Source organism: Carcharhinus amblyrhynchos, chromosome 17, assembly GCF_965287045.1.
Source record: "Carcharhinus amblyrhynchos chromosome 17, sCarAmb.v2.hapA, whole genome shotgun sequence".
In the NCBI taxonomy this organism is placed as follows: Eukaryota; Metazoa; Chordata; class Chondrichthyes; order Carcharhiniformes; family Carcharhinidae; genus Carcharhinus; species Carcharhinus amblyrhynchos.
In genome coordinates, this window is record NC_137340.1 from 6,177,443 (window position 1) to 6,204,129 (window position 26,687).

Genomic DNA, 26,687 nt, shown 5'->3' on the forward strand with positions numbered 1-26,687 from the left:
GCTACAATTGCCCCTTAGTGTCCTGGGATGCGTAGGTTAGAGAGATTAGAGGGTAAATGTGCAGGGATATGGGGGTAGGGCCTGGATGGGATTGTGGTCGGTGCAGACTCGATGGAACGAAGGGCCTCTTTCTTCACTGTAGGGTTCTATGATTTAACGTCACTCATCTATTAAACCAGAACTAATCACTGCCCATTGCCCTATTAAACCATTGCTGACTATTAAACCATCACTATACCAGCAATCACTCATTAGGCATACAGATTACAACAGCATAAAATAGCTAGCTCAAACCTCCACCATCTAACCCATCCCTCCCCATTCTCTGCAGTCTTTTAAAAAGCATTTAGACGGTTACATGAGATGATGGATATAGAGGGATACGGGCCAAATGTGGTCAATTGGGATTAGTTTAGTGGTTAAAAAAGAAGGTAGCATGGACAAGTTGGGCTGAAGGACCTGTTTTGATGCTGTAAAGCTCTATGAGTCTACATGACTCATTCCCTCTGGAAATTCCCTCTGGAAAAAAACGTATTAACAGATTTTTCTTCTTTTAATGTGTACCACTTTTAATCTGTCTTCCCGAAGTCCTTTTTTTACAGAGCTGCTCAGTATTTGCCAAGCTTCCTGTTTTAGTCATCAGCGAATTTCAGAACTGAAATGAGGAGAAATTTCTTCACTCAGAGGCTTGTCAAAGGTGCTATATAAACACAAGTTGTTGATTATTATCAAAGTAATTTTGCAAATCTCCATTCCTGCCTCAAAACCACATGATACACAGGGTGGACAGAGCCAAGATATTTTAGTGCGAATTCTGAGAATCCCATTTTTTACATTGGCACCAGAACCTCGCGCATTGCTGTCTGTGTCTAAATCCAAAATATGACAGAAATAAATAGATCTCAGAAAGGCAAAGGAGAACAGAAATACTAAATTCCTGGGGAATTAAATAAATTCCTCTATTATAAGAACATCAGAAATGGGAGCAGGAGTGAGCCACATTAAAGTCACACTTGAACATGATAGATAGAATCCCTTCAGTGCAGAAGGAGGCCATTCAGTCCATCGCACCAACCACAACCCAACCGAGGCCATATCCCTTTAACCCCATGCATTTTACCCTAGCTAGTCCCTCAGACACTTTGGGGCAATTTAGCATGGCCAATCCACCTAACCTACACATCTTTGGATTGTGGGAGGAAACCGGAGCACCCAGAGGAAACCCACGCAGACACAGAGAGAACATGCAAACTCCACATAGACAGTGACCAGAGCCGGGAATCGAACCTAGGTCCCCGGCACTATGAGGCAGCAGTGCTAACCGTGCGCCACCCAAATATGTGCTCAAACCTCTGACCTCAGTTCCGTCTTCTTGCCTAATTCCATATCCCTTAATTTCCTCAGTACATAAAAATCTAGCGATCTTAATCTTGAACGGACTGAATGACTAAGTGTCCATGCCTCTCCGGGGTAGGGAATGCCAAAGATTTACAACCCTTTGAGTGAAGAAATGTATTCCTTGTCTCAGTCCCGTTTGGCCAACCCCATATCCTGAGACTGTGAGCCCCAGTTCTAGTCTCTCCGGCCTGGCAAAACAGGCCCTCAGAGGTTTGTAAGATGTTTTGGGACACCCCAAGGCCTTGATTGTTGCTATTTGAATGTCTCGTTTACTTAAAACACGTGTCAAAAGTGTTTTTCTGATGCTGTAATATTTTGATGTTTAGTATGAGTTACTACACAGATTACAGTTACATGCAGCACAGTGAGAAATTGTGTAAGATAAAATAAATGAGTCTTGAAAGGACTGTGTAGACCAGAGGATAAACTTTTTAAAATGTGTGGCTGAAATTTCAGTTTCTCTTAAGTGATAGAGTCATGTCCTGTCTTTCCTTGACAACTGTCTCCACCTAGTGGTTTCTGTGTTAATTACCGATCAACTATTAACACATTGATGCTTAAATCTCAGGTCGCAGGATCCGTAAAGTGGCACATTTGTTGTATCATGAGAAGATAGGCTGCAAGTTAATGTACCCTTCCAACCACTCACCACCCTGATTTGGAAATATACCACCGTTCCTTCACTGTCACTCGGTCAAAACCCTGGAACTCCTTCCCTAACAGCACCTTGGGTGTGCCTACGCCATGTGGACTGCAGTGGGTTCAAGAAGGCAGCTCACCACCACCTTCTCAAAAGACAAGTATGTCTGTGCAAATAAATGCTGAGACAGCCAGTGATGCCATAGACCGATTGTGAAATAATTAATGTTTGGATCACATTAGCTCTATATTGCCAAGGAATTTCATTCTGATCAATTTTATTTTGGATATTAAAGGGACAATTGGGGAAATGTGCTCGCATGCCGCAGAGCTTTGTTCATTGGGAACATGCATCAGGAAGGTTCAAGATTAAGATCGCTAGATTTTTATGTACTGAGGAAATTAAGGGATATGGAATTAGGCAAGAAGATGAAACTGGTGTCAGAGGTTTGGGCACATATTTGGGTGGCGCATGGTTAGCACTGCTGCCTCACAGTGCCGGGGACCCAGGTTCGATTCCCGGCTCAGGTCACTGTCTGTGTGGAGTTTGCAAGTTCTCTCTGTCTCTGCGTGGGTTTCCTCCGGGTGCTCCAGTTTCCTCCCACAGTCCAAAGATGTGTAGGTTAGGTGGATTGGCCATGCTAAATTGCCCCTTAGTGTCTGAGGGACTAGTTAGGGTAAAATGCATGGGGTTAAAGGGATATGGCCTCGGTTGGATTGTGCATGTTCCTAATGGTCAAAAGTGTCCAACGGGAATCTCTCAATGATTTCCCTGGGAGCTGGGGAGAAGATTCTTCACTCCTGGAGTTAAACTTGTCACTTTAGTATCCAAAACAGAACAGCTGGAGCTAACAAGATTCAGTATCTTGTAGATACTACTCTGGACATCTCATCAATGCTCCGATTGACTGTGTCACCACATCAGACCTTGGCTATGAGAGAAGGTCGGAGATATTGGCACCTTCAGATTTGATTTTGTCCATTTTAAGGATGCAATACCTGTGCTGAGTAATGAGACCCAAGACACTGCGGGTGGGATTTTATGGCCTTGCTCATCCTAAATCTGTAAAATCCTGCCCGAGGCCAATGGTCCATCCCTCGCCTGCTCTGATTCCCATGGTGGGTGGGACAGTAAAGTTTCAGTCAATGTATTGGGCCCTAGGTCACACTTTCAATGGGTTGGCAGCTACGTGGAGTTATGAGTGAAACACAGTTGAAGATTGAGTCATTGCTAGTGTCATAGCAAAGAACAGTACAGCACAGGAAACAGGCCCTTCGGCCCTCTAAGCCTGTGCTACTCATTGGTCCAACTAGACCATTTGTTTGTATCCCTCCATTCCCAGTCTGCTCATGTGACTATCCAGGTAAGTCTCAATCAATCCCAGTGTGTCCTCCTCCACCACCCCACTTGGCAGCGCGTTCCAGGCCCCCACCACCCTCTGCGTAAAAAAACGTCCCTCTGATATGGGAGTTATACCTCACCCCTCTCACCTTGAGCCTGTGACCCCTGGTGATCGTCACCTCTGACCTGGGAAAAAGCTGTGAGCAAATGGTGTGTGTTGGGGTAGCAATGACTGGTGAGTATAATCAGTGAGCAGGGTGGGTGTGACTGGTGGGTTGGGTGGGTGATTAGTGGCTGATGGGGGAGATGGTCAGGCGGTGGGGGGCCCAATCTGTAACCTTGGATGCGCTGGTATCGGGTGAATGGTGGCTGATGCAATGATTAGGGGAAGTGTGGAGTGACACAGGGGAGTGACATCTCAACTCAGAGAGTGAGGGTGTGCAAGAGGGGGTTAGTCATGGTGGGAGGGGCAGTGAACAGTGGGGACGAGGGGATAATCTTGCCCTTGGGGAAGTAGTTGATCTTTGGCTGACTGGGCAGGGAAGGGGGAAACTGGGTAGTTGGAATAAATTATTCTGACTTCTCGATGTTGCCAGTGTACACCCCAGTCATCTATCCATCTACCTTGATCAACAGTGCATTTTTGGATGGTTTTCTGTCTGTCAGTTTGGTGGTCAGATAGGCTGCTGCATTTCTAGGCCATAATCTTTGCCGTACTAAAAGGACAAAGATCAGGGGCAGTCATGATGTGGAGATGCCGGCGTTGGACTGGGGTAAACACAGTAAGAAGTCTCACAACACCAGGTTAAAGTCCAACAGGTTTATATGGTAGCAAACGTCACTAGCTTTGGGAACGCTGTTCCTTCATCAGGTGAGTCTCATCATCTGACGAATGGACAGCGCTCTGAAAGCTAGTATCGTTTGCCAAATAAACCTGTTGGACTTTAACCTGGTGTTGTGAGACTTCTTACTGTGTTTCAGGGACAGAACAGAGCAAATTAACAAAGAAAAACGCACCCAGGATATTTTGATTTTTTTTATTTGCTCGTGGGACATGGCCATCGCTGGTTGGTCAACATTTATTGCCCATCCCTAGTTGTCCAAGGGCATTTCGGAGTTAACTGCATTGCTGTGGCTCTGGAGTCACATGTAGGCCAGACCGGGTAAGGACAGCAGATTTCCCTCCCTAAAGAGCAGCAGTGAACCAGATGGGTTTTTCTGACAATCGTTTCATGGTCATCAGCAGATTCTTAATTCCAGATATTTCTTACTGAATTCAAATTCCACTACCAGCTGTGGTGAGGTTTGAACCCGGCTTCCCAGAACATTAGCTGAGTTTCAGAATTAATAGTCCAACGATAATACCATTGTCTCCCTGCTCTGATGCTCTGATTTTCTTTGATATCAGATTAGACAGAACATCACATATAAATACAACTTGTTCAAACAAACATCAACCACGCAAAGGCAAAAACTCATCTGTGATATAAAATGGGAGTATGATAACTATTTGTCTTCCATTTGTATATCTCAAACTTATTTCAATTTGAGATCACTGAATGATCTCGGGTTTCAACGTGAGTGAGTAAATATCAGGTACCAAGTTTATCTAGGTACTAGTAGCAGAGGAAAAGGTTACATTTGGTGTTATGAAGGCTGCGATGCAGTTTCTGAAGCAATATAAGAATATAAGAACATAAGAAATAGGAGCAGGAATAGGCCATCTAGCCCCTCAAGCCCGCCCCGCTATTCAATAAAATCATGGCTGATCTGAAGTGGATCAGTTCCACTTTCCTGCTTTCTCCCCATAACCCTTAATTCCCCTGTCTATCAGAAACCTATCTACCCATGACTTAAATATATTCAGCGAGGTAGCCTCCACCACTTCAACGGGCAGAGAATTCCAGAGATTCACCACCCTTTGAGTGAAGAAGTTCCTCCTCAACTCCGTTCTAAACTGCGCCCCTCCCTTATTTTGAGGCTGTGCCCTCTAGTCCTGCCATCCTTTCTAAGCGGGAAGAATCTCTCTACCTCTACCCTATCCATCCCCTTCATTATCTTGTACGTCTCTGTAAGATCCAATAGGGATGTCATCCTCTTCTGCAAAAACATTGCAACATGTAGTCCAAAATGTTGGTTGCCAGCGAGTTGTGGAACTAGCAACATTACTTTCTTTTATTTAATGCTTCGCAGCTAACCAACGAGGCACAAAGTTTTCACAACGCTGAAAATCATCTGGAGAGATGGAAATAATTATGAGTGTCTCACCACCAAATGCAAGAAACCCACTGTTAACAATTAGATGTGTCATGCACTTCTAGACAGTGGAATAGACAGATAAGAGCATTTTTAGTGTGTGATAGAGCAACACCAGTGTGTAAAAAGAAACATTCATTGAATGTGACTGTTGCTGCTAGGCCAACATTTATTGCCCATCCCTAGTTGTCCTTGAGGAGGTGATGGTGAGCTGCCTTTTTGAACCACTGCAGTCCATGAGGTGCAGGTACAGTGCTGTTCGGGAGGGAGTTCCAGAGTTCTAACCCAGCAACAGTGACGGAATGGAGATACACTTCCAAGTCAGGATGGTGGGTGCCTTTGAGGGGAATTTGTAGGTGGTGGTGTTCCCATGCATCTACTACCCTTGTCCTTCTAGATAGTAGTGATAATGGGTTTGAAAGTAATGATGGTGCCAAGCCACTCTTGATGATGGCATTAAAGTCCCCCACCCAGTGTAAATTTTGCATCCTTGCCACTCTCAGCATCTCCTCCAAGTGGTGCTGAACATGGGGGAGTGCTGATCCATCAGCTGAGGGGCTGGTGGGGATGGTGTGGGCAGCAGGAGGGGGGTGGGGTGCTGGTGTGTTAGGTGATCAACGGGGGATTTCCTTGCACATATTTACCTGATGGTGTGAGACTTTATGGGATCTGGAGTTGATGTTGAAGACTCCCAGGGCAACTCCCTCCCTAGTGCATACCACTGTGCTGCCACCTCTTCCGGATCTGTCCTGCCGGTGGGACAGGACATTCCCCGGAATGGTGGTGTCTGGGGCATTATCTGTAAGGTATGATTCCGCGAGAAATGACTATGTGAGGCTGTTGCTTGACTAGCCTGTGAGACAGCTCTCCCAATTTTGGCACAAGATCCCAGATATTAGTGAGAAGGGCAAGGTTGGGCGGCACAGTGGCACAATAGTTAGCATTGCTGCCTTGCAGCTCCAGGGACCTGGGTTCGATTCCTGGCTTGGGTCACTGTCTGTGTGGAGTTTGTACGTTTTCCCCGTGTTTGCATGGGTTTCTTCCGGATTCCCCCCATAGTCCAAAGGTGGTTAGGTTGATTGGCCATGCTGAATTGCCCTTTTGTGTCCCAGGATGTGTAGATTAGAGGGGTTAGTGGGGCACATATGGGGGTTCTGGAGATAGGGCCTGGATGGGATTGTTGCAGACTCAATGGGCTGATTGGCCTCCTTCTGCACTGTTGGGATTCTATGGATTCAACAAATGACCATTGTCATTTTCAGTGCCTGTGTCGATGGTGGAGAGAACATCCGGTTTCCGATGGTGGAGAGAACATCCGGCGGGGGCGGGGGGGGGTGCGCGCTCACCAAATGAACCAGCGACTGTCACTAGCTGAATAAAGTTGTGAAGTTCAAATGTTACTGGTATTTTTGCGGGATTGGTTGCTGCGTTGAATTGGGGTGGGAGCGAATGACTTTACTGAACGATTCTGGATTGGAAACACTTACTTTCCCCAGTGTTGAACGTGATGTGTATCACACAAATAGTAAAGTGAAAATCCCTTTCACTTGTCTGCTATGTTCAATGAGTAGCCTTTGAAAAGCCTTAGCCATGAAATTCTCCTCTAAATACTAACTTACGAATTAGGAAAATAGATTGTAAGTGAAATGTTCACTGAACCGTATTTGGGAGAATGAAAAATGATTAAATAAAGATACAAAACCAATTGCTGGATCATGTTTTTTTGGATGATTCATTTATATGTCAGTATTATATTCTGATAGGATAAAGGGGTGTGCTTATTTGGTACCCCAGTGTGAGCAGCTTCTCATTTAGCCTTCATCTGTAATGGCAACTTCTGACATCCAATTTGAGATTCATCTGCCTTTTAATTGCCTGTGTTTGTGCCATTTAAAGGTTTGCTGCCATGTAGTTCTGTGTCAGTCCTGTGGTTAGTCTGTTCAGCCTGCCACTAATGGTCAGAAGCGTGTTATTTTGGTTCTATGTGCAACAGAGTAAGGTTTAAATAGAGGAAAAGGCACATGTCGATAGAAGGTTGTTGAGAGACCACCTTAACAATCTTCAGTTGTTACTGCCCTGATAATTCATTCATGTTTAGCATGAGGTGACAGCAAAGTGATTTTATCAGTTTGTTTTTTCTAATACATTTTATACAAAGTGAAGAAAACTTCTGGAGGAAGATTGGTGGCTTAAAATTCTCAGTGGTGTTGAGCTGCCTCCAAGGCCTTTCCCTCCCTATCTCTGTAATTCCAGGACAAAACCCTCAGATACCAGCGCTGCTCCAATTCCAGCTGATCCCCGATTTAATTACTCTCGTTGTTGGCCGTGCTGCCCTGTCTCTAAGTCTGGACTTCCCTCTCTAAACCTCTCTGCTTCTTTCTCCTCCTTTACGATGCACCTTAAAACCAACAGTACCTCTCTAAGCAAGCTTTTGGTCAACCGTGGTGGGGAGGGTTGGGTGCATAAATGATACAAGTTGCTATTGTTGCCAGATTTGCATTAAATCAGTGGACTTAAATGCAGAACGGAATCATAGAATCCTTATTGTTGGCTTTTATAGCGTGGGGGATAGAATATAAAAGTAGGGAGGTCTTGCTGCAACTGTACAGGGCACTGGTGAGGCCGCAGCTGGAGTACTGTGTGCAGTTTTGGTCCCCCGATGTGCAAAAGGACATATTGGCCTTGGAGGGAGTACAGAGAAGGTTCACCAGGCTGATACCGGAGATGAGGGGGTTAGCTTATGAAGAGAGATTGAATAGACTGGGTCTGTACTCATTAGAGTTTAGGAGGCTGAGGGGGGATCTTATAGAGACTTACAAGATAATGAAGGGGCTAGATAGGGTAGAGGTAGAGAGATTCTTCCTGCTTAGAAAGGACAGCAGGACTAGAGAGCACAGCCTCAAAATAAGGGGGGACGCAGTTTAGGACGGAGTTGAGGAGGAACTTCTTCACTCAAAGGGTGGTGAATCTCTGGAATTCTCTGCCCGTTGAAGTGGTGGAGGCTACCTCGTTGAATATATTTAAGTCACGGGTAGATAGATTTCTGATAGACAAGGGAATTAAGGGTTATGGGGAGAAAGCAGGAAAGTGGAACTGATCCACTTCAGATCAGCCATGATCTTGTTGAATGGTGGGGCAGGCTCGAGGGGCTACATGGCCTACTCCTGCTCCTATTGTTCTTATGTTCTTACAGTGCAGAAAGAGGCCATTCTGCCCATCGAGTCTGCACCGACAACAATCCCACCCAGCCCTATCCCCGTAACCCCATGTAGCTACTCTGCTAATTCCCCTGACACTAAGGGGACAATTACAGGCTGGCACGGTAGCACAGTGGTTAGCACTGCTGCTTCACAGCTCCAGGGTCCTGGGTTCAATTCCTGGCTCGGGTCACTGTCTGTGTGGAGTTTGCACATTCTCCTCGTGTCTGTGTGGGTTTCCTCAAGGTGCTCTGGTTTCCTCCCACAGTCCAAAGATGTGTGGGTTAGGTTGATTGGCCATGCTAAGAAATTGCCCCTTAGTGTCCAGGGATGCGTAGGTTAGAGGGATTAGCGGGTATAATATGTAGGGATAAGGGGGTAGGGCCTGGGTGGGATTGTGTTTGGTGCAGACTCGAAGGGCCTCTTTCTGCACTGTAGGGTTCTATGAATTGAGTATGGCCAATCAACCTAACCCGCACATCTTTGGAGATTTAGTAAATTCTGTTGAAAATTTTCACATTTAAAAATGTAATTTTTGGATAAGTGTAATTAAGTAGTAATTTGACCATACTAACAAACTGCAGCAAAACAGTGTAATCGGCTGAAAAAAAAACTAATCCAAGTCCAAGAGAAATAAAACGCTTGAAGCTTTGCATTCTGTTAGAGAATGACATATGAGTGCCTAAGTATTGATGCTTTGTGAGAGAATGCTATTCTCCCTTCTCTTATTAACTGCAGCACTGTGACAGTGTTATTTTAACAAAACAAGAAATTAAAGTTTTGTCTTGTCGATTATTGTTTTTTTTTTGCTAGTGCATTGGTGATGAATGGCCCCTCGATAGTTTGTATAATAGATTGTAATGACAACCAGCGTCGCCTCGGGGTTGGGGGGTGCGGGGGGGGGGATACAAGATTTGGTTTTCATTGGAGAAGTATGATATATTTTCACCTAGGAGTTAAGAGATTAATCCTTCACAAGAACATCATCAGTCTTCATTTAAATTACCAGATCATTCCTGTAACACATAGAAAACCGTTAAGAGACAATTCGACTTTACAAAAAAAAGTTATGATTTCTTTTTGAATTTTCTTTGTCAGTTTTCTTCATATATCTAGATTTTCTTTGAAGTATTTTAAAGGTGATGCTCAGAATTGGTGAGGTCACACAAGGTTGAAGAACCCCCTTATATTTACATACCTTCTTTAATGACCTGCGGACATCCCAAATAGCTCCACAGCCAATAAGCACCATACATTTGAAGTGTAGTTATCCCACCCAGGCCCTACCCCCATATCCCTACATATTATACCCACTAATCCCTCTAACCTACACATCCCAGGACACTAAGGGGCAATTTCTTAGCATGGCCAATCAACCTAACCCGCACATCTTTGGACTGTGGGAGGAAACCGGAGCACCCAGCGGAAACCCTCGGAGGCACTGCGGCAAATCCAAACACATGGTGATCTCACAAACAGAAATGCAGTAACAGCCAGGTAATCGGCTTTTGTGGCAGTTAAATTAAATTAAGATTGGTGGCTAGCCTGAGTATTGGTGACCATGAAACTGTAGTAACAACACATCTGGTTTCATTGCGAGAGATTTCGAGTACAGGAGCAGGGATGTGATCTTGCAATTGTACATGGCCTTGGTGAGGCCACACCTAGAGTATTGTGTGAAGTTTTGTGTGCAGGAAGGATATTCTCGCTCTCGAGGGAGTGCAGCGAAGGTTTACCAGGCTGATTCCGAGGATGGCGAGACTGATGTATGAGGAGAGATTGACCAGGTTAGGGTTGTTTCTGCTGATGTTCAGACGAATGAGTGGGAATCTTATACAGACTTACAAAATTCTAACAGGACTAGACAGGATAGATACAGGGAGGATGTTCCCAATGATGGGGGAGTCCAGAAGCAGGAGTCATAGTTTGAGGATAGAGGGTGGACCATTTAGGATGGAGGTGTGGAGACATTCCTTCACCCATTCCAAGTTTTTTACATTTCTGGGAGCAAGTCACCTCTGCTTCTCACTGTCCCACCCCACCCACTTTCCTGCGGAATGTTTCTTTTTAACCAAGCAAAGTAGCAGGTGAGCCCTTGGAAGGGATATCACAAAAGCTTCAGACAGGTATACAATATTAGAGACCTTTGTTTTCTCAGCCACTTTCTTGACCATAGAATGTAATGTTATCGTCCACACAAGGTGAAAAACATAAAGAACAGCTGTCATCATTTTCTTCTGGCTTCTAATGCAAGGAGATGTGAGATCAATGCAGAAAATGTGTGCTATAATTAATTACAATGGTGTTTGTAATAATGAACTTTCTGGTAAAAAGAATGCATAATGAGGCTTGGCTGCGAGCCCAGACATCCATTAGTCTGTTGAACAGCTGTGCCCCAGGAAAAACATTGCTTGATAGTTATCTCTATGTGTTCTATTTTGTCTATTGTTTATTTACACAAAATAAAGGGGTGTCAAGTGCTTGCGGTTTTAGCTTTTGGTGCTTAAAGGTCTGGATGATGACCCTTAATGGGGCTGATAATAAGAAGTTTTTTTAAAGTGGAAAGTTATGAATGAATGACTGTTTTTTAAAAATCTGTTACACACATTATTGTGATTATAGGATTCAGTGTTTCTGTACATAGTGTATATTGGGTGAATGGGCATGAGAGTGCCATAGATTGGTACAGAGGGAAGAGCAGCCATTGATGTGGGTGGAGGGCAAAGTTTGCTAAGGAGAATACGATGGTCATGGCAGGTAAAAAGGGGGAATGGGGTGGTGTGGGTTGGCATGTGTGAGCGTGTAGTGTTGTCGAGTTTGAGGGCAGGGGGCTTGTTTTTTGTTTTATCCACACCCAGAAGACTCTGTGGCTGTCTCTGATCGGCCCGACCCCAAAATAACCTCCCCCTCTCCCGCCAAACAAAAACCTTGCATTTTCTCCTGGACCAGGCACACCCAAGCTGGGAAATTTCCTATCTCCCCAAGCTTGAAAATCCAGGCCACTTTCTTAAAACCTTTGGAAATCAGGATGTGCTTTTCCCACAAAAAAAGGGTAACAGAAATCTGGAACTCTCCTATCAAAAAGCTGTTGCGGTTGAGGGTTAATTGAAAATTTCAAAATGGGGATGGATAGATTTTTGTTCGGCAAGGATATGGAGGGATAGAGAAACATGGTGGGCAGATGGAGTTAAGATACAGATTAGCCACGATTTGATTGAATGGTAATGTCAGACCAAGGAGCTGAATGGCCGATTCTTGTCTTAGTCTCAATGAATGTTTTGCAGATTTTTATAAGGTTCCTCTCTCTCTCTTCTCTCTCTGTCATGAGATGAGGCAACATGATTAAACAAATAAGTTTACAACTCTATTAAAGCAACAAAGACAGCAAAAGGGTTAAAATATATGAACTACAATAAGAAGATAGGCTTGGTACCAATGAAACAAGAAGCTGACTTCAGCTGTACTTGCGGTTAGTAGAGTACGTGGTTAGCCAGTCAGTAAAAGGGAGATAACCATTGACTTCAGGAAACATATAGAGGACATGCCCCCGTCTACATCAACAGGAAATAGTTGAAAGCTTCAAGTTTCTAGGTGTCCTGACCACCAACAATCTATCCTTGTCCCTCCACGTGGACGCTGTAGTTAAGAAAGCCCACCAATGCCTCTACTTTCTCAACAGACTAAGCAAATTTGGCATGTTCGCTACAACTCTCATCAATTTTTCTAGATGCACCATTGAAAGTATCCTTTCCAGATGCATCACAGCTTGGCTCCAGCTCTGACCAAGACTGCCCAGTCCAAACCAGCCTCCCATCCGTTGACACTGTCTATACTTCCTGCTGCCTTGGGAAAGCAGCCAGCGTAATCAAGGATCCCACACACCCCGGACATTCTCTCTTCCACTTTCTTCTGTCGAGAAAAAGATAAAAAAGTCTCAGGTCTCGTACCAACTGACTCAAAAACAGCTTCTTCCCTGCTGCCATCAGACGTTTGATTGGACCTACCTCGCACTAAGTTGATCTTTCTCTAGCTATGACTGTAAGAATACATTTTAGACCCCTCCTTTCCTGCTCCCTATGTACTCTATGAACAGTATGCCTTGTCTGTATAGTGTGCAAGAAACAATACTTATCATTGTATCCCAAAACTTGTGACAATAATAAAACAATCAATCAATGGTTGTCTTATTTTTCAGTGGGTAGATATTTGAGGATTCCACATCCAGGAGAGGGCAAGGTTGCTCTAAATGGATAGCTGACTCTCAAGTGTTAAATCCTGGTCTACGATAAGTAACAGAATCCGTACGCTTTGATAAGTGTACACAATATTATTTTATGCTAATTTGAGAGAAGAAATCAGCGATGTAGGAAAATTCATATCTCCTGTCTTTTTTTATATATGTACACACAGGGTGTTTGGGGCCTGTGTAATGTGATTTGTGGAGCAAGCTGGATGATTGATAACTCTGCCTGAAGCCAAACAGTCACAGCGTCTTAAAGAGCGTGGCAGTCTTAACGAGAGAAGAAAAGTTTGCAATCAGGGCAAGTTTCACGTAAGCAAATTTCCGTTCGGAGGAATGAGTTTAAACAGATTGAGAGTTTTTGTGTTGTTTAAACCTGTTCATCATTGCCCACGTTTGCATTATTGGCATTCTGTCCTTTAAACAAGCATCGGCAAATTGTGACTGTGGTTGTCGTTCGTGTGGGAAAATTAGCTCCAAGAGCTGGGAAGAGGAGTAAGAAACAAGAGAATGGCCCAGCACAACATAAAGGGAGAGTTTCCTTCTGATCTGATGGCATATTTGCATCATTTGTGATGGTCTCGCAAATTAACTGCAAATCTATATTCTGCATCCTCTCCTTTCCTTCTCCCTTATGTACTCTATGAATGGTATGCTTTGTTTATATAAGCATGCAAGAAACAATACTTTTCACTGTATCCCCATACATGTGGCAATAATAAATCAGATCAAATCAAACCATTTGCTCAGTCAAAGGACCAGCCTTGCTACAGTTCATACCACGCAGAAGCAGATGTTTGTGAGGTGGAGTAAGGAGACTCAAGGCTATTACCATCGGCCCAAGCCTGTACCTGTCAGTTTCACAGTAAGAAGTCTGAGAACACCAGCTTTAAGTCCAACCAATTTATTTGATTGTAAACTCACAAATTTTCGGGGTTTGCCCCTTCGTCAGGTGAATGGAGAGTTCTGGTCTCAGACAGAGCATATAACAGCACAGACAGTTTACAGATTACTGATTAGAATGCAAATCTTTACACCTAACCTGCTATACAGGTCTTAAAGATGCAGACAATGTGAATGGAAAGAGCATTATGCATAGGTTAAAGAGATGTGTATTGTCTCCAGACAGTACAGTAAGTGAGGTTTTGCAAACCCCAGCAAATCATGGGCATTACAGATAGCGCGACATGAATCCAAGATGCCTGTTGAGACTGTCCTCATGTATACGGAACTTGGCTATCAGTCTCTGCTCAGCGACTCTGCGCTGTTGTGTGTTGTGAAGGCCGCCTTGGAGAATGCTTACCCAAAGGTCAGAGGCCAAATGCCTGTGACCGCTGAAGTGTTCGCCAATAGGAAGGGAACAGTCTTGCCTGGTGATTGTTGAGCGATGTTCATTCATCCATTGTCATAGCGTTTGCATGGTCTCCCCAATGTACCATGCCTAGGGACATCCTTCCCTGCAGCGTATCAGGTAGACAACATTGGCCGAGTTGCAAGAGTATGTACTGTGTACCTGGTGGATGGTGTTCTCGCGTGAGATGATGGCATCCGTGCCGATGATCCGACATGTCTTGCAGAGGTTGCTGTGGCAGGGTTGTGTGGTGTCGTGGTCACTGTTCTCCTGAAGGCTGGGTAGTTTGCTGCGGACAATAGTCTGTTTGAGGTTGTGCGGTTGTTTGAAGACAAGAAGTGAGGGTGTAGGGATGGCCCTGGCGAGATGTTCATCTTCATCAATGATACATTGAAGACTCCGGAGAAGACGCCATAGTTTCTGTAACTGGACAGGCTGCCCCACGCAGAGTTGGGACCAATGTTCTTTTGGGGTCTTTTGCTAGTTCTGTTGGGGAGTATTTAAACTAATGTGGCAGGGGAATGACATCCTAGAATTAGGATCAGATAGGTCAGATTCAGATCAGGAAAGTGGAGGTAGAATATTAGATGTAGAAGATGAAGTGATAGATTTGGAATTACAGGAGGAGCAAGTTTAAAAAGTGTCCAGCAGGGAAATTGACAGGGTTAAACTGTTTATACCTCAATGCAAGGAGTATTACAAACAAGGTAGATGAGTTAAGGGCACAGATAGACACAAAGCAGCAGGATGTCATTGCTATAACAGAAACCTAGCTAAATTGGCAGCTCAATGTCTTTGGTTATAGAATCTTCAGACACGACAGAGTGGGAGATTAAAGGAGGGAGAGTAGCACTAATGTTTAAAGAATCAATTCCAGTTGTGAGAAGGAATGATACACAAAACGAATCATCAAACGAGGCTGTATGAGTTGAGCTTAGAAATCATAGAAATCACAGTGCAAAAGGAGACCATTTGGCTCCTCCATCTGTACCGACTCTCTGAAAGGGCATCTTATCCAGGCCCTATTCACATAACTCCATCTATTTACCCTGTTAATCCCCTACACATCTTGGGGCACTAAGGGAAAATTTATCATGGCCAATCCACCTAACCTGCACAGCTTTGGACAGTGGGAGGAAACCGGAGCACTTTGAGGAAACTCACACAGACACAGGGAGAATGTGCAAACAGTCACTCAAGGCATTGTGAGGCAGCAATGCTAACCACTGTGCCACCATGCCACCCCTATGTGCCAGCTTCCCGTTTGAGGTCAACGGACCTTTCCATTGTCCACCCCTTGCCCGTTCTGACTCCCATGGCAGTAAAATTCTGGCCGTAATTTTTTTTCTTTTAGAGGGCTGTTTGACTTTGAAAGTCTGCCTCAGAAGACGGTGGTGGGATCATTGAATATTCTTAAGGCAGAGATAGTTAAGAATCTTATTAGGTAAAGGAATCAAAAGCTATCATGGATAGATGGGAACGTGTAGATCAGCCATGATTTTATTGAACAGTGGACAGGTTAGAGGGGCCAAATGGTCTACTCTTGATCTTTATTTCGAATAACCCTTTCTTCCCAAGTATCGATGCATACCAGTCTGTTTAATCAGCAGATTGCACTATTGAATCTTCTGCGCCGTTAAAGGCCGCAGATAACCCTCTGGCGCCTGATTTCCCGGCTGTCCGGGCGGTGCAAAGTTGCAGGTAAACTTTGTACAACACCCCCCTTAGGGAACATTGGCAGCTTCAGGACGGTCCCTCGCCCACCCCAAGCCTCTTTGCACAATAGGAGGCTCACCTGCCATAAGCTATTGGTAAAATTAAATAAACCAGGGAGCAACATGAATCTATTTGAAAGGTGAAGGTGTCCTGAGTTTAACTGTGTGCTGCCTGCATGTTGCAGGCTCCGCCCTGCTGTGGTTGCTGATGCCGCTCCTCCAACCTGTAGGGCGGAGGCGCGCGAGATTCGAACGTTGGCCCGAGAGCGCGAGATTCGAACGTCGCTCCGTGCATTTGGAACGTTGGCCGGGAGGGGGGGGTTTTGGAACGTTGGCCCGTGCATTTGGAACGTTGGCCGGGAGGGGGGGGTTTTGGAACGTTGGCCCGTGCATTTGGAACGTTGGCCGGGAGGGGGGGTTTTGGAACGTTGGCCCGTGCATTTGGAACGTTGGCCGGGGGGGGATTGGAACGTTGGCCCGTGCATTTGGAACGTTGGCCCGGGGGGATTGGAACGTTGGTCCGTGCATTTGGAACGTTGGCCGTTGCATTTGGAACATTGGCCCGGGGGGATTGGATCGTTGGTCCGTGCATTTGGAACGTTGGCCCGGGAGTGCAGGTGCTCGGCGCGGCGGGGAGACGGTGAGCGATGGGCAGCGACCCGAAGGTGAGTGGCGGGTTTGGGGGGGCCGGTTCCCCGCGGCGCTTCGCAGATTATTTAAACCCCCCCGCCCGCCCGCCTGGTATCCCGGGACTGGGATTGTGTGCAGATTACGGAAGGGGTTGCTGCTGGAGTCAGTGTCAGCGGGAGTGTGAGGGAAAGCCCTTTGTTTAAATCCTCTCTGCACCTTTTGTTCTGCCGTTCACACAATCCAAACTCTTCACGGACGCTCTCAGCACCATTGACATCCCCTTTGCTTCCTGTCCTTGCCATCCCTATCAATTACACACACCCCTCACCCTCACAGTATAAATATTGATGTGGGGATGCCAGTGTTGGACTGGGGTGGGCACAGTAGGAAGTCTCACATCACCAGGTTAAAGTCCAACAGGTTTATTTGGTAACATGAGCTTTGGGAGCGCTGCCCCTTCATCGGGTGAGTGTTTACACCTGATGAAGGAGCGACGCTCTGAAAGCTCATATAAATCTTGTCCAGCTTTCCTTGTCTTCAACTCTGACCAAGGGTCATCCAGATTCGAAACGTTGGCTCTGTTCTCCCTCCACACGTGCTGTCAGACCGGCCTCTCCTCCTTCCACCTCTCGCCGAGCGTCTGGGCATCGAACGTCTCTGTCTCATTGAATGACTCGCCAACTTTAAGGTTCGAATGGTCAGTGGATAGGCATATGGATAACATTGCAATAGTTTAGGTTAGAGGGTCGTTAGATTGGTTCCACTGGTCGGCGCAGCATCGAGGGCCGAAGGGCCTGTACTGTTCTCTGCCTCCGAGCCCCTTCCTGACTGACCAATTCCCAACATGCACACGATCCCCGCTCTCACTGTGAGTTCCCCAAACAGCGGCTCGTCCCTGAGTGATTGTCTCCGATCAATCTGACGACAAGGGGAAAGGATTTGTGAGGTGCCACGCTGTGTGTTACTGAAACAAACCCAAGCAGCTTTATTTACAGGGAGTGGCCAGATTTGAAGCCCAAACGTGGCAGTGAGAGATAAAATGTGTCTGGTGGTCACAGCGCATCACGTGGCTAATCTCTCAGGTGCATTGCGGCACAGTGGGTTAGCACCACTACCTCACAGCGCCAGAGACCCGGGTTCGATTCCCGTCTCGGGTCACTGTGTGGAGTCTGCACGTTCTCCCCGTGTCTGCGTGGGTTTCCTCCTACACTCCAATGATGTGTGGGTTAGGTGGATTGGCCATGCTAAATTGACCCTAATGTCTGGGGGGGGAGGTTAGCAGGGTAAATATGTGGGGTTACGGGGATAGGGCCTGGATGGGGATTGTTGTTGGTGCAGACTCAATGGGCTGAATGGCCTGTGGGGAATCTGTGATCCCTCTCCCTTTACTTCAGTAGCACAACAACAAACTTTTAAGCATTAATGATCACCACTATGAATGTCAGTTACATTATTAAGTGTTATTATCCACATGTACACGATTGATACGAGAATCTTTTGGTGGATATCGATTTGATTTTGGTAAAGTCTGACCTTCCTGAATCTGGTCTTTGACACCCTCGGTAGCTTGTCTCTCACAAATGTCATCTTGTAAAGTTGCTTGGCTGTCAGCTTCCAGAGAGGCTGCTTGTTTTACTAAGTAGAATCTGATCTTGTTTCTGTAGTAATCCTGGATTCAGGAATTTCACATCCTTGGGTGGCTGAGGTGAACCTTTCTGGTATTGTCTTTGCTTTTTCAGTTTGTGAACTGAAGATTTGATTTGTGTGTCTCCGTCATGTTCTCTCCTCAACTGGTTGCTCTGTATAAGAAACTGAGCCTGCTTTAGCCAGAATGGTGGCAGGTACACAGTAGTGACATTTTAAGGGGCGTCTTGACAAGTATACGAATGAGATGGGAATAGAGGGATATGGTCCCTGGAGCGTTGGGGGTTTTAGTTCAGTCGGGCAGCGTGATTCGGTCCGCCTTGTTGGCCGACAAGGGGCCTACACGTGGTGGGTCGTGCGAGGGCTGCTCTTGGATGTTGCTTCGAGAGCTGCCTAGTGCTTCACGTCGTTAGTGTACGCTTAAACTGGACCAACTGACGGGCAACACGACAGCTCAGTGACTATCACTGTTTGCTGTGCAGATACATGGATTTGGGTCGGATCTCCGACTTGGGTCGGTGTCTGTGGGAGTTTGCACATTCTCCCCGTGCTTGTGTGGGTTTCCTCCAGGTGCTCCGGTTTCCTCCCAAACCCCAAAAACGTGCTTTTAGGCTGATTGGTGTTAATAAATTGTCCCTAAATTAGACCTCCCCAAATCTGGCGTAGAGAAAAGTCATAGGTAGAAGAAGGTAGATGAGGTACTCACTGAATGTTAAAATGGCGGCGCGGGCTTGTTGGGCCGAAGGGCCTGTTCCTGTGCTGTAATTTTCTTTGTTCTTTGCACACCACTTCTCACTTGTAGAATTGTTTCTCACTTAAACTCTTTCTCCTTGTTTGAAGCTCCTTTGGTTTTGGTGTTTGTCCACAGCGGATAGTCTGTGCTTGTTGTTGTCGCTCTATATTAGTGTCAGATGGTGCGAGTAGATCGAATTTAGTTCAGTTTTCTTCTCAAAAACAACATTGCCTGTGACTTTTGTGCAGTGACGTGAGTTATGTTCCGATAGAACGTGAGAACGTTGTTTAATCTCCTGGATAACCAACCTACGTCTTTTGCCACCTTGGCATGTTTAAATGAATGTATCGGATTTGATTTATTATTGTCGCGTGTATTGAGGTCCAGTGAAAAGTATTGTTGCTTGCACGCTATACAGATAAAACATACCGCTCATAGAGTACATAGGGAAGACATGGGTGCAGGATGTAGTGTTACAGCCACAGCGAAGGCATAGAGAAAGATCAACTTAATATAAGGTAGATCTATTCAAAAGTCTGATGGCATCGGGGAAGAAGATGTTCTTGAGTCAGTTGGCATGTGATCTCAGACTTTTGTATCTTTTTCCCAGTGGAAGGTTGAATGGAGGAACAGTTGAGGACTCTGGGACGCTGGAGTTTAGAAGGATGAGGGGGGAATCTTATTGAAACTTACAGGATGCTGCAAGGCCTGGATAGATAGAACTGGAGAGGATGTTTCCACTAGTAGGAAAAACTAGAACCAGAGGGCATAACCTTAGGTTAGAGGGACGATCCTTTAAAGCAGAGATGAGGAATTTCTTTAGCCAGAGAATGGTGAATCTGTGGAACTCTTTGCCACAGAAGGGGATCAGAGGTTATGGGGAAAAGGCAGATGAATGGAGATGAGAAAAATATCAGCCATGATTGAATGGTGGAGCAGACTCGATGGGCCAAGTGGCCTAATTCTACTCCTATGTCTTATGGAATAGAGTATATCCAGAGTGTGTGGGGCCATTGATTACGTTGGCTGCTTTTCCAAGGCAACGGGGAGAATAGACAGTGCCAGTGGATGGGAGGCTGGTTTGCGTGATGGACTTATAACACTTTGTAGTTTATTGCAGTCTTGGGCAGAGCAGGAGCCCATACCAAGCTGTGATACAACCAGAAAGAATGCTTTCTATGATGCATCTGTAAAAGTTAGTGAGAATCATAGCAGGCATGCCAAATTTTCTTAGCCTCCTGAGGAAGTACAGTCGTTGGTGGGCTTTCTAAACTATCACTAGACTCTCTGCCTGTCAGTGGATGGGTGATGTGGGGCAGTCCTGTGGGTTGTATACCAATGTTCTTGAGGTAATCCCCAAATCCCTGGGATGTGTATTGCGTCCCATTATTGCCTGACTGGTTGTTCGGGCTGACCAGATCTTGCAGACAACTCTTCGAACTCCCCTGTGGTTCTTTCGTTGTGGATTTCATCACCCTGAGTTCAAGCAGCTTCAAACATGTGCCCACTAGGACCAGAAACCTGTTGCCTTCAATGGGTCCCATGTGTGGCAGACGACAGGCATCGACAACTGTTTTTGGTCCATACCAGGGAATTCCATCGTTAGCTACAAGACATCTACAAAGAAGGGTATTGGTATTATCAGCGCATAATCATAAAATCAAGTATCGGTGATCAGAGCAGCATAACAAAGCAGATGTCTTATCGAGACTTCCACCTCAGTACAAAACCGAATTACAAGGTTATTTTGGCCAATCTCATGGGTGACGTGGTTGTCGAGATAGAGTATTTAGTATTCTAGCGCATTGCCCCACTTTTTCTTCTATTTGTGAGTCAGGTTCCAGACACTTGGTGCTGATGAAAGAGCTCACACAACCCCTGGATGACCCCTGTGCTGCTGATCCAGGATCCGGCTGTGTAAGCGTGGAAAGATAATCACTCTGATTCCCCTGTACCAATACTCTATTTTGGAAAGTTAATTCCACTTCTCTCAACATCCAAATTCAGGATTCTTCTTTCATTTGTCCAGTGATGTTCCTCTAAAAACCATGTCCATGACCCTACCCATTACCAGGTCATTCCTCATGTGCCTTTGCACCTGAGACCAATGTTATTGGGACATTCTCAACCTGGGAGCAGTATAATACATTCACGTAGCTGTCTTTTTGTTTTGTACTGAGGTGGAAATCTCAATGAGGCACCTGCGTTGCCATGCTGTTCTGATCACCGATATTTTATTTCATAATTATACACTGGTAATGTCAATGGCCATCTTTGTAGGTGATTTGCAGCTAATGATGGAATGGACTAAAAATAGTTGTTAACAGCCTGTGGTCAATCAACAGTGTAAATTGGCTGCCACACAGGTGCTGGTGAAATTGTTTAATGCCAAACGTTATTCTGAGCGCTTCCTTCTCAAGTTGTGCATTATTTCATTCTGAGCTTGACAACATTTGGGATGCGAAGCTATTGGCTGCTCCTCTCTGATTGCTACAGTGTGAGATACAACAGCACCCACCCCGTAGGGCAATGTATCACAGAGTAGATGAATTTTCAACTCTGGACCAAAACCTCCTATTGCTTGACCACACCTTTATCTCCTTTTGTACGCGCTGTCACACACACTTTTGCCCAATTCCGTTGTTGGTTAGCGCACATCATAAATTACAAAGTGGCTTTAGTGTTGCACAATAATCAGTCAGTCGTAAAAATGATCACAACTGTGACAGGTTCTGTGGTCTTGCCAGACGTAGGATGGCTGTCATCTTCTTAGGCTTCCGTGTGGAGGTCACCATTGTGTGTGATGTGACCCAGATCACTGATAGATGGTTAGAAAAATTCACACTTTTTTTTATTCATGTGGAGGTTGTATTTCTCTGGATGCTTCAGCGATTCCTCTGCGTTTAGTAAATGTTCTTGTTTGATTCTGCTGTGATTAGAAAGTCATCTGAATAACACTGGAAGCTGTTGAGGCCACAAAGGATTTGCTCCATTGTTTTGTGTAATATGGTCGGTGCCGATGTTATTCCGAACGGTAGGTGCTTATATCAGGACAATCCCTCTTGGGTAACAATCGTTAGCAGTGGTTGTGACTCAGTTGTCACTCTCATCTAGAGTTATGCTTGGGAGAAATGTATCTCGCTGAACTGTTGAGCACCAGCCAGTCCAGCGAAAACGTCTTTGATTCGTGGTAAAGGGTACTGGTTGACGGGGTTAATCATCTCTTAAAGTCCCATTACATTTAATAACTGGGGTGGCACGGTAGCACAGTGGTTAGCACTGCTGCTTCACAGCTCCAGGGTCCTGGGTTTGATTCCCAGCTTGGGTCACTGTCTGTGTGGGGTTTGCACATTCTCCTCGTGTCTGTGTGGGTTTCCTCCGGGTGCTCCGGTTTCCTCCCACAGTCCAAAGATGTGCGGGTTAGGTTGATTGGCCATGCTAAGAAATTGCCCCTTAGTGTCTAGGGATGCGTAGGTTAGAGGGATTAGTGGGTATAATATGTAGGGATATGGGGGTAGGGCCTGGGTGGGATTGTGTTCGGTGCAGACTTGATGGGCTGAAGGGCCTCTTTCTGCATTGTAGGGTTCTATGATTCAATTGGGGTTGCCCAATCGCTCATTGTTACAGGTTCAATCACTCCATCCTGGTCTAATATTTCTTGTCAAATTCTGTTCTGTTTAATTGCATAAGGAACAGTTCTTGCCCTGAAGCATTGAGCATTACTATCAGGTTTGATCTTGAGCTTTGCCTCCACTCCAAACATGAATCCTAGGGTATTCTCAAACACCTTTCTGTACTTCTCCACAAGTTTTGCTGGCATGTTCTTGCTGTCAACCGGTAGTTAACTGACCCCCAGTTTAGTTTGATTTTGTGTAACCACATTCTTGCAAAGAGTGCAGGGAAGTTTCCCTTTACCGTGTGCAGAGGCAATTCTGCTGGTTGACCATTAGCTTCTACTTGGACCATAATTAAGGACCCCACGCTCCCCGGACATTCTGTTGTAGTACAGAGAAGGTTCACCAGGCTGATACCGGAGAAGAGGGGGTTAGCTTATGAAGAGAGATTGAATAGACTGGGTCTGTACTCGTTGGAGTGTAGAAGGCTGAGAGAGGATCTTATAGAGATGTATAAGATAATGAAGGGGATAGATAGGGTAGAGGTAGAGAGATTCTTCCCGCGCAGAAAGGATAGCAGGACTAGAGGGCACAGCCTCAAAATAGGGGGGGGGGGGGGCAGCTTAGATCAGAGTTGAGGAGGAACTTCTTCACTCAAAGGTTGGTGAACCTCTGGAATTCTCTGCCCATTGAAGTGGTGGAGGCGGCCTCGTTGAATATATTTAAGATGTGGGTAGATAGGTTTCCGATAGACAAAGGGGATTAAGGGTTATGGGGAGAAAGCGGGAAAGTGGAACTGATCCACTTCAGATCAGCCATGATCTTATTGAATGGAGGGGCAGGCTCGAAGGGCTAGATGGCCTACTCCTGCCCCTATTTCTTATGTTCTTATGTATGTTCTTCCACCTTCTTACATGGGGAGAAAGATACTAAAGTCTGAGGCCACATACCAACTTCAAGAACAGCTTCTTCCCTGCTGCTTTTGAATGGACCTACCTCACATTAAGTTAACTTTTCTCTACACTCTAGCTATGACTAACACTACATTCTGCCCTCTCTCCTTTACTGCTCTATGAATGGTATACTTTCTCATATAGCGCACAAGAAACAATACTTTTCACTGTATCCCAATACAGATAACACAATACGCGTGACAATAATAAAATAAAATCAAAATGATATATCATTTCAGTGAAACTACTTCCTCAGTATAACAGGATTATTTTGGAGGTTTTAGTGACATGTTTAAACTTCTCCCAGAAAACACATACAATCAGCAGCTCCTATATCTACTTCCATTTTTACTTTGTGTCTGTCTAACTTTTTAGATAAACCCAAAACCTTTGGGTTTTGAAATGGGGAGTAATTCGGAGGACACGGTGGCGGGAGAGATATCCCTGAGCTTGGCACATAACCGGAAGGAAACTGGGTGACTGGCAGTCAGAGAGTGCAGAGGTACAAAACTGTACAGCTTTCATTCCCACTCACTCCCAGGTCAAATAACCACAAGCTGGTCAAAGAGGGAGGTTTTAAGGAGTGTTGTAAAAGTGGGAAGTGAGGCGGAGAGGTTTAAGGAGAGAGATCCAGAGTTTAGATTCTAGGGAGCTTTAAATAGTGGAGCGGGAAAAGCCTGCAGGTGGTGTCTCGAGGTGGGAATTTAAGGTGCGGAGGTGTGAAGGCTGTGAAACTGGTGAAAGTTATAGAGATTGAGGGAGTCTTGGCCAGGGGATTTAAAAACAAAAATAAGAATTTTAAAGTAACGATCTGAAATGGATCATCCATTCGGCACTTCTGGCTGAAGATTATTGCGAATGCGTCAGCTTTATCTTTTACACTGATGTGTTGGGCTCCTCCATCATTGAGGATGGGGATATTTGTGGAGCCTTGTCCTCCAGTGAGTTGTTTAATTGTCCACCAGCATTCACAATGAGACTGCAGATCTGTTGGTTGTGGGATTGCTGAGATCTGTCTGTCACTCTGGTCTCACAACACCAGGTTAGAGTCCAACCAATTTATTTGACAGTAAACTCACAAGCTGTCGGGGTTTGCCCCTTCGTCAGGTGAATGGAGAGTTCTGGCCTTGGACAGGGCATATAAAAGGCACGCATGGTTTACAGAAAAACTGTGTGTGTGTGGTGGGGGTGCAGGGGAGGTGGTAATCAGCCAGACATAGTAGCTAGCCAGAGGTTTTCTCGCCCACGTTTGCCTGATGCCATGAGATTGCTTGAGGTCCGGAGTCAATGTTAAGGGCTTCCAGAGCAAATCCCTCCTGACTCTACAGTATTGTGCTACCACCTCTACTGGATCTGTCCTGCTCATGGGACAGGACATACCCAGGAATGGTGATAGTGATGCCTGGAACATTATCTGTAAGGTATGGATTCTGTGAGAATGACAATGTCAGGCTGTTGCTTGACCAGTCTGTGAGACAGCTCTCCCAGTGTTGGGCACAAGCCCCCAGGTGTTAGTAAGGGAGGGCTTTGCAGGGTGGACAAGGCTGGACTTACCATTGTTGTTTCCGGTGTCTAGGTCGACGCTAGGTGTCATTCTGGTTTTGTCCTGTGTTTTCTTTGCAGTGATAGAGTACAACTGAGTAATTTTTTAGAACAGCAGGGATTGTATAAATTTGAAATACTGTATGCAGTTTTGGGCCCCGTATCTAAGCAAGGATGTGTTGGCCTTGGAAAGGGTCCAGAGGAGGTTCACAAGAATGATCCCTGGAATGAAGAGCTTGTCGTATGAGGAATGGTTGAGCTCTTCGGGTCTGTACTTATTGGAGTTTAGAAGGATGAGTGGGAATCTTATTGAAAGTTACGGGATACTGTGAGACCTGGATAGAGGGGACATGGAGAGGATGTTTCTGCCTAGGAAAAACTAGAACCACAGGGCACAACCTCAGGCGATAGGGATGATACTTTAAAACAGATAAGGAAGAATTTCAGCCAGAGTGTGGTGAATCTGTGGAACTCTTTGCCGCATAAGGCTGTGGAGAGCAAGTCATTGAGTGTCTTTAAGACGGAGATAGATAGGTTCTTGATTAATAAAGGGATCAGGGGTTATGGGGAAAAGGCAGGAGAACGGAGATGAGAAAAATATCAGCCATGATTGGGCGGCGGAGCAGACTCCATGGGCTGAGTGGCCTAATTCTGCTCCTATGTCTTATAGACCATTTCAGAAGAGGCACATGCAGGCCAGCCCAGATAAGGATGGCAGATTTCCTTCCCTAAAGGACATGGATATCTAGATTATATATATATTATGCTGTTTTAATTGTATAACTCAACCTAGTTTTACAATTTGATATCACAGCTGACAATATTTAAAGAGTCAAACTAATCAGTTGCAGCATGTATAAATAGTCTGGATTAATGATTTAACCTGTCTAGCTGTATCAGCTTGTCACAGTGCAGTGAGGCTGGTGTGGAACAGACTGACTGGTAGGTGATTTTGGCACTGGCTATTCACAGTACACTGCCACCATCGTGTGGCAGAGCAGCAGTACTGCACCTGTTTCATTTTGCTGAACTCAAATCCTTCACCCTGGCAATTTAACCACTGTTTTCACCACTGAGGAAGAGTTAAAAGCCGAGACTGGGTGCCTGTCATTCAACAGGGAGAGTTTGTTGTCATGAGGGAATTAATGAGGATTCTCACAGTATCTTTACAGTGCAGAAAAAGACCATTTGGCCCATTGAATTTTCTCTGAAAAGAGTATTCTACCTAATTCCACTCCCGTGCCTTACCCCTGTAACCTTGCACGTTTTTTCTTTTCGGATAGCAATCCAATTCCCCTTTGACTACTTCGATCGAGCCTGCCTCCACCACCCTCTCTGGGAGTTTGTTCCAGATTACAGCCACCCTCTGGGCGAAAAAAATCTGTTCATCACATCACTTCTATCCTTTTGACCCACTGTACTGGACTTGAATG

At 45.4% G+C, this 26,687-nt stretch overlaps 1 protein-coding gene across 2 annotated transcripts in view; it reads left to right on the plus strand.

The window, feature by feature from the left end:
- Nucleotides 1–26,687, plus strand: part of rtkn2 (rhotekin 2) — an 83,412-nt gene that overhangs the window by 17,574 nt on the left and 39,151 nt on the right. The window contains exon 1 of one of the 2 annotated variants that reach the window (XM_080205242.1): nucleotides 16,742–16,803. The exons of the other annotated variant lie outside the window; for it this stretch is intronic. Within the exon in view, the coding sequence (XP_080061368.1) occupies nucleotides 16,786–16,803 (18 nt within the window). The 5' untranslated portion in view covers nucleotides 16,742–16,785. Of the gene's footprint in view, nucleotides 1–16,741; nucleotides 16,804–26,687 lie in introns of those variants that run through there. 2 annotated transcript variants of the gene reach the window in all.